At 39.0% G+C, this 12216-nt stretch overlaps 1 protein-coding gene across 4 annotated transcripts in view; it reads left to right on the top strand.

The window, feature by feature from the left end:
* Positions 1-12216, top strand: part of LOC109044685 (atrial natriuretic peptide receptor 1) — a 589109-nt gene that overhangs the window by 389142 nt on the left and 187751 nt on the right. For all 4 annotated transcript variants that reach the window (XM_072305169.1, XM_072305168.1, XM_072305171.1 and 1 more), the window contains one exon: positions 416-560. In XM_072305169.1, coding sequence (XP_072161270.1) covers positions 416-560 — 145 coding nt within the window. The remainder of the gene's footprint in view (positions 1-415; positions 561-12216) is intronic.

The following is a 12216-nucleotide window of genomic DNA, read 5'->3' as shown; positions in this document are numbered from 1 at the left end:
ACTTCACGCATTGCGCAATGCGTGAAGTATCCTTGTTAGGTTTGTAGGCGCTGGCCGCTCGCCCGCCGACCACGGCGCCTCAAGCAACTATTTCGCAACAGAGGTGTTGCACAGTATCATACAAAATTGAAGGCGCTCCGACATATTAAGAATGTCAGGCATTCTTTAAGAGTACAGAGCTTTCATCGCAAGATAAATCACGTTACTACGGCAAAAAAAAAAAAAAAAAAAAAAAAAAAAAAAAAAAAAAAATTAAATCAGAGGAAAATTGACTCAATTTAAGCAGAAACATTCCTCAGTATGCCTTCAAGAAGATTTTAGTTTGAATCAAGAATAAAATAGCCGAAGAATGCGGATTTCTGCTTGATTAAAGTTACTTTTCAGATCATCACACGAGAATTTTTATTTGTTTCAGGATGGATCACTCCTCCTTGCGACCATGGAAAGTAGAGAATGACACGGATGAACGAAATGAAAAAGCAAGACGCGCCTACCAAGCCATGCTCATCGTGTCTGCTCGGACGCCGACCAATGATGCCTATCAAAAGTTTTCCGATGAGGTAAAAAATCATTGTTTATAATATACTAGGGGGGTACACCACCTGGCCACTCCGCGGCTCAATCTCCAAAGGGTGCTTCGCGCATTTCAAGACCCGCGAGCCCTCGTGAGAATGTCTAAATAGATGTCCAATACCATCGAACATCACATAAATTATGTGAATCGGCCCCATATATCTTGGGAACGAATTGTGACAAAAAATTTAAATTAGAAAATGCATAACTGAATCGGTAAAAAAAGACACAATTTCATCCTCCTCTGATGTAACGTCAGGAAAAATCAGGCTAGGCAGCTAGGCCGGTACTTTAGATGCATGCTCGATTTGACTCGAGTATACTTTGGTTTTCCCCGAGTGGAATGTTTAAAAAAATAACGAAGACGAAAACCCTTTTCTAAACTACGAGTAGAATTTGCGTATTCTCAATGCCCCCATCTTATTTTACGTAAAATTTTGAAAGGGAAACATTTATTCCACTAGAGAAAAAGTCTGTTGGATTCAGAGTCCAGACTCTGAAAAAAAATTGACAAGAATAAATACTCTTGATTCAATCGGATTTCTCTTCGATTAATTTATTTTTCTATTCTTAAATTTGTTTTCTTAAATTCTGAATGGAGCGCGGATGGGCGGGAAGGAGGCGGGGGTCGCCTCCAGGGAAAGCTTTTTTTGGAAAAAAAATTTATACCACAAAAACTTTTTTTTTCACCCAAAGAATTAACTCCTTCAATATTCGTACTTAATCTTGGGACATCCTATATAGAGTTAAATTCTATAGTCTGTAACATGACGAATCGATCAAAAAGTATATCTTTCTCCAGCCGACCAAAAGTCTCCAAGATGACGTGACTAGCGAATAGTCCGTCGGCCCGACGTCGAAATGAAAAAAAAAGAAAAATTAATACAACTCTTGTCCAACAAAAGCCGGAAACACGTGGGCCGGTGGCTGAAGGGGGGGTGAAAAATGTCGGGGCACGAGATTAGAACCGCGGGAACAAACCCGGGCCCAAAGCCTTATTAATTGGCGCTATCGCATTCACCCCCTGACGATGATTAATCCCACACCACCGCCGCACAGTGGATCGAGTCGATCGGAGAATTTGGACAAAAGCTGGAAACTTTTAAAGCTCATATTATGGTAATACGGAACGTGGATGTTTTAAAAGGGGTTTCATCGGTTTTTAAAAAGTATTTCCTTCAAAAAGCACCTAATACACCTTTAGAATAACGAAATTTGCATTAAAATTTGTAATTTTAGTTGAAAATTTCTTGTCTGACCTCTCAGAAAGGACCGTGCCACCGTGCGCCAATACCGCTACCACGCTCAACAAGCAATGAACATAAATTAAATTCGATTTCGGCCGCTAAAACGCGCCACACGCACGTGCGCTTCCCCCCCCCCCCTCGCTCGCGAATAATTCATTTTATCTGATCCCCCGTCCAGGGTCTATCCGCTTTGTGTAATAAACCGATCATCGATGTATCGAGGTTTCACAGGGCGTTCTGCACCGCCTGTGTCTAGCACTACGAACCATTGGACAGGGTCAAAAATTAAGTATTAAAGTATATATTACACGTTCAACACGGCGGAAAAATTTGCATTGTCGCTACACGAAAAAATTAAATTGCTGATTTAACAATTCAATTTCTAAAAAAATTGACTGCAACGTTTCAACGTAGATTTAACAACAAAAAAATGCTACTTTAACCTTTATTGTAAGCTAATTTATCCACGAGGGTGACTAATGTAGCATTTTTGTGTTGCAAAATCTACATTGAAACAATGCAATCACTTTTTTTTAGTCTTTAATCTTGTTTTGTTCTTGTTCTTTAATCTTTAATCTTAATTTAATCTTGTCCGTGTAAAGGGAGTTACGAGCCTACCCTCCTCACCATTCCAATTTGAAAGAGCTGTAATTTAGCCAAATTAGGGCGGTGTCTGACTTCGGTATTGATTCTTAATTTCATTTTGGGAACTTCTTAATTTTTGGAATAGTGCATTTTGCGTAGAAGTAGTAGGATCAACCCCGCAGCCCCAATTTTTACCGAGATTTAGAATTAGATTTGTCTAATGTCACTGATGAATTACTCAGCGTTTCAAATTGTGCGTCTAAACCAATTTTCACGAATTGAAAGGAGCTATGCACAATTTCACCAATATCTCATTTAACAAGAATTTTTTAGGAGTTTCGGCAATCCATTTAGTTCGAAGAACGCTTCAGCTTTCAAACAAACCACGAAAATCGAATACGGGCCATTAAAAAGACACGCCAATGGTTCTTGCAGAACTTGCCCCACTAAAAAGTTTGAAAATGGCGTATACTTCCTTTTAGCATAAATGAGTCCAATTCAACGTATCAAATTAAGTGTATACACCAATTTTCATGAGATGCGGTGCAGTGCTGTTGCCAAAATGCAGGCAAAACGATCAATTTCCCAGAACTTCGGGGAGGGGAGAGGGTAGCGGATGTTGCCTCCAAAAAATGTTTGGAAAAAATTTCATCGAAAAAAAGTCTTATTTTGACCCATGGAGCACGCTCATGCGAACTAGTTGTTTAACCTTGGATCACCCTACAAAAACCGAATGTCATTTTTTTAACGTACATGTAGTCCACATGGATCGCGTCTAGCAAAAAGGAACCAGCGCGATTACAGTGCTGTAAAATGTTGCTTCTCTATAATTGGACATGTTTATGCTAAAAGGAACTATGTGGATGTGAAAAGATGGGGTACGCTCGTGGAAGCTGCATAAGAAACAATGCAAAAGTGGATATAGTTAGTTAAAAGTGGATAGAAGTTCCTCTTGAGAATATGGAAAAGCGGGATTTGACATTAAATCAAAAGGAAATGAGCAGCGCTAACTCATGAGCCTTGGGCATGTGACAAGAGCCTTGGAACAGGGCTCATGAGTTAAAGACTGACGACCTAGTCGTCGTCGCCCGTGTCGCGCCTCGTCGCGGCCGGTCCTCACCGATGACGTCACTGGCGCTTTTAAATTCCCATTCTTTCTTATGACCCGAGCACAAAGAGCACACCCCATCTGTTCACTCGCACATAGCTCCATTTTCGCATAGATACGTCCAATTATCAAAAAAAATATCTCAGAATAGCAAATAGTTGTTGCCTCCCACTAAAAAATTGTTAATTTCAAAGGAAAATAACTGTGTAAATACTGTACATATAATAAGTATTTTTAAAAGAAAAGGAAAATTTGCACCATTTTGAAAACACTTCAATGGAGATGTTGCATGTGTGAGGAATTTGCGATTTGACTATTGATACGTATGTAAAATTTCGCGAGAAACGCGATGGTGCCACTGGTTTTATCTGAAATCAACTCCCAAGCTCAAAAACAGCTCTCAAGTTGAGGCCAAAATAGGGGATATCCCACGTTATCCTGAGAGCGCACCTCTACATGAAGACAAACTCCCCATGCAAAGATAGGAAGCAAATACATTGATAGGGCTGCCACTTTATTTGGGGACTCTAAAACTGAAAACACGGCATCAGTACTAATGTATTTGCTCCCTATCTTTGCAAGGAGAGTTTGTCTTGATGTAAAGGTGGACCCTCAGGATAGCGTGGGATATCTCCTCCATTTTGGCCTCAACTTGAGAGCTTTTTTTGAGCTTGGGAGTTGATTTCAGAGAAAACCAGTGATACCGTCGTGTTTCTCGCAAACTTTTACACAAGAATCAATAGTTAAATTGCAAATTTCTCACACATGCAACATCTCCATTACGCTGGTTTCGTTTTGCTAAATGCGATCCAAATCACCCTGTACCCACTTCGAAAATGAGCCGCGTCCACACTATGTTACGTATCGATTCTCTGCGGATGTATCGACGTTTAACGTCGTCCGCGCGGCTGTTTTGAATAATGTTTGACTCACGTCAATTGGGTTAACACCCCCTTAATAAATCGATTCCCACGTGTCCGCTATGATTTATGTAATTCCACGAGCGCTCTGTAATATATGGGGGATACAAGGCAGAATACCCCCGTCCTTGTTTGCGCTGAAATTAATTTTTAATAAATTGACCCGTGCGTTGATAAAGTCCGTGCGGTCGGTCGTTCTTTGTCAGTGACAAATTAATTAGGCGATAATTACTTTAACTAACCGTCTGGTGGACGTATGAAATTTGGTTATGGCAAATAGGTTCTCTGGTTGTTTCGCCTCGATTTATGTTCGAACGACAACGAATACGCCAGATATGAAGAGTAACATCATGAAATTATGCGAAACAAGTTCAATTTTTTCAACTCATCGCCCTGTGAAGGACGGAAATAAATGCATGTCTCTAGGATATGACATGACGTAAGCACAGAATAATTCAACGTCAATAAGAGTCCGTTAATTGGTCTTTTTGAACTGGAGTTTTCGACACAGGCACGACTAGATTAAATTCGTTCATTTTTGAAAGCGCTGATTAAACGGTTCTCTTGGGTGTCAAGACGCGTGAAATAAAGTTTGCACAAGAAAAAAAAAGAACACCAAGGAACGTGGTCCAAACTATATGTAACAATGTGATAAAATAGACATGGATCCACTCTTGTTACGGGGAAAACAATTATTTAAACTTTTTGGCCTTGTTTCCCCCACAAACTAGTGTGGACCGAGCACTATTTTATCACCTTATTACGTAACATTTTTTTTTAAATTAATTAAATAATTTATATTCTGATTATTTTAGGTTGAATTTATATTATGTTATAATTTATTAGTTTCATACTTCTAGTTGAAACTCTTTCCTGATTTAAAAAAAAAAAGGCTCCATGTAATTTATCCACTAGAGAACTGTGATTTAATAAATATCTCCTCCTAGCTCTGATGAACTCGTTGATTGTGATTAAGAATCAATTCTAAGAGATGAAGCTGGTTTAAATAGAAATGTAGTGGGCCGCTTAACAAGGTATGAATTTAAGCATTCTGATTAATGTTTTCTCTTCAAAATTTCACGAAGAAAACAATTTTCGTCCCAAAAAATACTTAAATGAACTCACAAGAAAGATATTAACGTTTTTACTTAGCATCGGTCACGAAGAATTTGAAGAAAAATCAGAAAGCTCACAAGAAAAATCAGAGTATATTTGAATCAAATAGCGCTCCTTTTCAACGGAAATTTCTCACTGAAGTTAGATTGATTAAGGTCTCTCTTAGATTTTTCAAGACCCTACGAAAACGGCTGACTAATTATTATTATTAAAAATGAACGAGAGAAAAATCGCTTTTCAAACTTCGAACACAGATTCTCAGAATTCTAGGAGCGCGAAGAAAACATTCTATGTTTTTCACAAAGAGCGCAATGGTATAATTTTAAAGCTTGTGTACCCATACAAGATTTCTTCGATTAAAGGTTGAATTGCGACTCATTAAAAATTTCAAGGAATTTCAAGGTAAATTCTCCATCGTAAAAAAGTGACTTTGAAGTTTTGCAACGGTGCAATGCAAGTCTTCCAATTTAAGAGACGTTGCCTGGCTTTTGCTTGTGTTGGTATTTTTTCTGACTTCCGCGTAATGCAGCTATAAGCCTCTTAAAAGTTTTGAAATGCTTGTACAGCCCTTCACTTTCCTCGCTTTTATGACTGTTTTTGCGAATGGCCTCTTGGCACGACGCAGTTTTATCAAACTCATTCCCCCTTTCTCCACAGCACTCAATAAAAGTATAAGGCATAATCGCAAAACTCCTTTCTCTCCAAGTTTTTTTCCTAGAAAAAGGGAGTAAATCAGCCTGGAAAAATTGTCTCGATCATATGGGTCAGCGAGGTGGATATTGATTGCGATGGACAAAGCGATGGAAAAAAAGAAATAATCAAGCGATTCCATCGGTAAAAGTACTTGGTTGCAATAGACATATGTGGTAGGTAGTAGAGTACCTGTATAGCGAGAGTATGGACAGATGTGAAACTCCGAAAATTCATCAGGGCTTCACCGATGCTTCTGCGAGTAAAGTTAGGGCCCAGAAATGCAGCCAACCTATGAATTTCAATTATCCAGAACGATTTACTTATACTATTGTTACGAACCGTTGTCTATAAAGCACGTATTTGACTCAGTTTTTGCATAAATTTACTCATTTTTGCGGAAGAACGCTCGTTTTTGTACATTCTTTGCCAGCTTGGTTAGAATTGGAATTTGCAGACTCTGCAGACTGGCAGTGAAATTTTGTGTGTTAGAAGTTGGTTAGAAGGATGGCTGCACTTTTGGGCCCTAGGACCTCCATGAAGCGATCTGTCCATACTCTCGCTATACAGGTACTCTAGTAGGTAGCAGATTAAGCAACTGCAACTCAAGAGAGACCTCTTAGTTAGTCCATTATTTTCCCACTCAGTCTGTAAAAACCACCCACTTCAACCAGTGAGATGGCTCATTCACTTTCCCGCCTTTGTCTTTTTCCCTATAGCTTTGTCTATCTATTTCAAAACCTGGCCTGTAGAGACGGATAGAAGCCATTATATTAACAAGAAATTGCGTACCAATAAGTCCGACTGGCCCAGATCTGCTCTGAAAGCGTGCAGGCGCCGAGAAACAACTATTACTACTCCTACGCGATGTGGTGAAGTATCACAGTATTTGAAGGCACTTTGAATCGTAAAACTCCTCAATCGCAGATACTTGGACTTGTGGCTCTCAGACCTAGGTCAAAGGCGTGGCGTAAATGATCGATTATCGATATTTCCCCATTTGTAGCTCTGGTAACACCCTGTTTATCGATCTTTTTTATGGGTTTAAATGACAGATCAATCGATGTATCGCAAAGCACGCCACAACGTAGGTGGTGACAATCCACGCAACACGTGTAGAGGTGCCATGGAGACAACTATTTTGATTCTCACTTAATGTTGGAATGTATCACAATATTTCAAGTCGTTTTGAATCGTAAAACTCGTCAATCTTATTATTTTCATACGCAACTGATCTCCAATTAGCTCCGAACTGCGCGGACCATTTAGTTAGTCGATCATATTCCCCCTTAGTCCACAATAATGATGAGAAAAAAATGATCAGGTAACAAACAACCTTTTAACGCCTTGGTTTGTTACCCAATCACTTTTTTTAAGATAATGGCGTCGTTTAATCACAACCTCGTAATCCTGATGCCATTCTGCTTAGTGTTCTATTTGAGAGCAGGACAGATCTGTTATTGGCCCCCCAAAGGGATACGTTTTATCCTCCTGGATATAATTTTCGTTTTTCCACAACCTAAAAAGTCTTTGTTTTCTTTTTTTAAAACTTTAAGTATCATATTTCCCACAATTTTTGTGTTTTCAGGGACAAGTTTGCGCCAAAATTCCCGGATTTTTTTCCTTCATGCAGAAAGTTTGAAAAAAATTTCCCGCGGGAGGAACTCTTCTTTTTCACAAATCTGATCGTATTTGACCCATGTTGATTTTGCTTTTTTCGCTAGCGATGACTTAAGATTCACTGATTCTAATGTGAGCTGTGAACGTCAGTATCTCCACATGAGTTTATGATGAAAGTTCTTCATTTGTTTCACATTTTTTGTGTAGCATATTTTTTTTCTTATCTTTTTTTTAAAAAAAAGAAAAACATGTTTTGTGGATTCAGAATTTTCATCCCATTCATTAGCCCATCGATCCCTCTTCACTAAACTTGTGCTACTCATTTCATTACCACTCATCAGGCGAGGATAAAGTAATCGAAATTAAGAAGGTAAAATAGAAATGGGTATGAGAACAGAGTCTCGACCGAAGTTCCCAAAGATTTGAGCATTACAAACGAGCCCGAGCGATGCTTTTTGCGTGGGTTCAATCGTAACTTTTACCCATCAAGTAATGGATACTCTCAACATGATTTATCATATTCTGAAAGTTTCTGGCTAGTGAGTGATTTATCAATCTCGCAATTTGCCTTTGCCTAGATTTGAAAGTTTGAATTACTTTTCTTGAGTACTGATTAGGATTTCACTTGTTTCTAATTTTTAATTTTTCTTGATTTATGAAACAATATGTTGAAGAATCTGAACCTTTCCGAATTCTTGGAGGTCTTGCCAAAATTACACACAATGTCAACGGTGTAAGTCGGCAATTTCATAACTCGGTTTGCGAATGCGACGTCGCAGACTTCCTGCCATACTTTATTTTTTAAACGGAAAACTACTCAAAGGCAATTCTTTAAAACTGCCGTGATTTTTCTTCTCTGTGCGAATTAAATCCTGCATGAACTTCAAGGAATTATGCCAATTTGTTGTCCTTTAAAAAAAGAACATAGAGGCGGAGATTTTCAGACACCGCAAACAAGATATGTGATTGCAGACTTACACCGTCGATGTATTCCATACGATAGGAAAACAAAATACTTCAGTTGACAGTTTTAAAGCGAAAGTCTTACAAATTAGCTCCTTGTGATAAAATTAAAGCGCGTGTTTGACTTACTTTTTTCTAAAACTCACTAATTTTTGCGGAAGAACTCTCATTCATTGAGATTCTTGGCCATCTTGGTTTCATATCGACACCCTCCGGCCAAAGTATCACAAGCGCCATCGACGTTTCAGAATTGCCACCGCCATTTTATTTTTTCACAGAGAAATTATTATTTGTTGAATCTATTTGAAAATTTCACTGGAGAAATTTCAGTGAAATTTTTGGACAACTTTGTTGATCAGTTTCTCGGTAAAAAAATAAAATGGCGACGGAAATTTTTAACCGTCGCACGGCGCTTGTGATAATGTGATACTTTGACCGGAAGGGGACAATATTGGAATCTGGAGATTCGCAGTGACAATTTTTGTTTTAGCGGATTGGCTCCCCTATTCTGCCGTGTTAAAGAAGAACGCCGTATAAACATTCGAGAGTTGCCAAATATCCCCGAATAAAACATGTTCTTTTGAAGAAAGTTATGAATATTTTCTCCTTGAAATTTTCAGACTTTTTAGATAAAATTACAAAATCCTCTTAGAAATTTGAGAAAAACTACTCACAAATTTTTCTGAAAACTCATGATTTGTCGAGGGAAATTTGGCAATGCCTGAAGGTTCGTACGGTGTTCTTCCTTAGCAAGGCAGTATTGGGCTCTAAGAGCAACATATTTCGGCATGTCTGCACTCTCCTTGTATAGGTACTCTATACTCATGATTCATAAGTGGCTTATATTTTGCAATAAGAAACCACTATTTCTGGCTCATTTTAGAAACAACATAAATGCGATTGGTTTCCATATGCAGAAAGGTGCTTTTATAGATGGGTCATAGGTAGTGGCTCCTCATTGCAAAACGTAATCTAAATAATATTGCAAAACAGGGTTCAAATCGATGAAATTCCTATAATCGATCCTGTAAACTACAGATTTGCATTGAGTCATTGGTTATGTTCTTCGCGGTGAATCGTCATCCTTTGCGATATTCCTATTCTAACCCCAGGAAACACATTCATCGGACGAATTGAGACGACGAATAAAAGTGAACGACCCATGCACCGGATCCAACTAAATCGCGGTTCACGGGTTTTTGCCCCTGCGTCGTAAAGGAATCTCGACAGGGATGCCAAATGATGTATAATTTTATGGAATTAAATAAAAAGAACCAAGTCTAGAGTAGAGCCCCTTAATACCGAGAGTAAATACAATGCGAATCCATTTCTGATTGGTTCCGGTATTTTAGGCCTTCACAGTGTCAAAAACGGGAATGAAGATTACATTCTTACCAATCGCAAAGATTATAAACTGGAATGGACCGGGGAATGGAGATGTTGCATGTGTGAGGAATTTGCGATTTGACTGTAGATTCATATGTAAAAAATCGCGAGAAACACGATGGTGCCACTGGTTCTCTCTGAAATCAACTCCCAAGCTCAAAAAAAAGCCAAGGCCAAAATGGAGGGGATATCCCACGCTATCCTGAGAGTCCACCTCTACATTGAGACAAACTCTCCATGCAAAGATAGGAAGCAAATACATTAGCAGGGTTGCCGTATTTTCAGTTTTGGAGTCTCCAAATACAGTGTTTCTCGCCAACTTTTACGAAAGAATCAACAGTCAAATCGCAAATTCCTCAAACACGCAACATCTCCATTGCGATGTATCGATTTTTATGTCATTGAAACATATGGTAAAGTATCGATTATCAAGATCTTCGCCGCGAACACCCTGTTTATCGATCCTTTTCCATAGGTTTAAATGGCATAACAATCGATACATCGCAATACGCATCACGCCACTGATATCGATTCAACAATCGAGCCGCAGCAATGGCAAAAGACAACTTTACAAGTCAACGCTATTTTGCGTCCAATGATGATTGATGAGCAACTTGTCGGGCAAAACTAATCACATATAAAATTCGCCTAATGATGAATGATGAATGTCGGTGTGCGCACTTTCCCCTGGCGGGTTTTTGCGAATAAGAGTAGGACTACTGAAGAAACAGCACGGCTTTTCGAGCATCTGTGTTTATGAGGTGGGTCTGAAAATTGACTTCCGAAAGTAACTTTTCCAATATAGAAAAGATACGACTGCGGAATCTTCATAATAGGACGCGTTTATACTAAAAGGAACTATGTCACACGCAATCCCTATGCACTTAGTTCCTTTTAGCATAAATACGTGCAATATATTTTCTACGTTTCTAATTTTGAACTCGGTGATGATATAATATTTCTAACTTTGTCTTCTCTACGAGTCTGTTGCAAACTTCAGCTGGAGCCGAGAGAGGAGTCATTTCTTACGTAAAATGGCTCAAAAATCATGATGAGCGCAAGGAAAGTCCGAGATAAACTTCTAACTTCAAAATTTACACAGGAATCATACGTATTTTTAAGCTTCCCGCTGCAAAAACGATCCTACAGCACAGGTGAACATTTCGTGAGAGGAGTCGTTCCAGCCAACCCTTGCGCACTAGGATGCTACGCAATATTCAACATGGCCGACGCCAACCCGCCAAAACACATGTGACGAGTCCAAATTTTATCAACCGCCGTGTCTGTATGTACATTATCCCTGCGTTGATAAAGACCATGGTGCCTCCTCACGATTTGTGCGCGTAATCGTCAACCGTGTTGAATTTTGTGTAGCATTTTCACGTGCAAGGGTTGGATGGGACGACTGTCGTGCTAAGGGTGAACGCCGTATGAACATACGAGAGTTGCCAAATTTCCTTCAATAACACGTTTATTTTTGGGAAAAATTATGAATATTTTCCCGAGATATTTTCAAGAACTGTAGCTAAATTTATGATTGAAATTATCTGAAAAATTGAAAGAAGGTATGTATTTACAAACTTTCTCGAAAATTCGTGATTCACCAAAGGAAATTCGGCAACGCCTAAAGGTTCATACGGCGTTCTTCTTTAGCACGGCAGACAACTTCTGTGACGAGATTTTTACTTCTGCCGTAGTATATCGTTTTTGAAGCGGGAAGTTTCAAATTTGTTTAGTGGCTCTGTCAAGGTCGACTTCCAAAAAAGGAATCAAAATTCAGAGTAAGGAGAAAGTCATTAAGAATATTGTTTGGCCGGAAAATTGTCTTTGAAACATCTTTTCGTTATCCAATTAAAATTATTTGCTCATTAATCGCAAACGGGCGATTTCGATGATTTCTTTAGCCGCGAAGCGGCCTTTAGGGGCGCGCAGCGCCCTGGGGGTTGGACGGCGTCGCGGCCAGGGTGCAGAACCCCCCAGTTGTATCTAAAAAAAAATAAACAAATTT

The sequence above is a fragment of the Bemisia tabaci genome, chromosome 10, assembly GCF_918797505.1.
Source record: "Bemisia tabaci chromosome 10, PGI_BMITA_v3".
NCBI lineage: Eukaryota > Metazoa > Arthropoda > Insecta > Hemiptera > Aleyrodidae > Bemisia > Bemisia tabaci.
The sequence above is the reverse complement of the archived record's forward strand: the minus strand, read 5'-3'. Positions and strand labels throughout refer to the sequence as shown.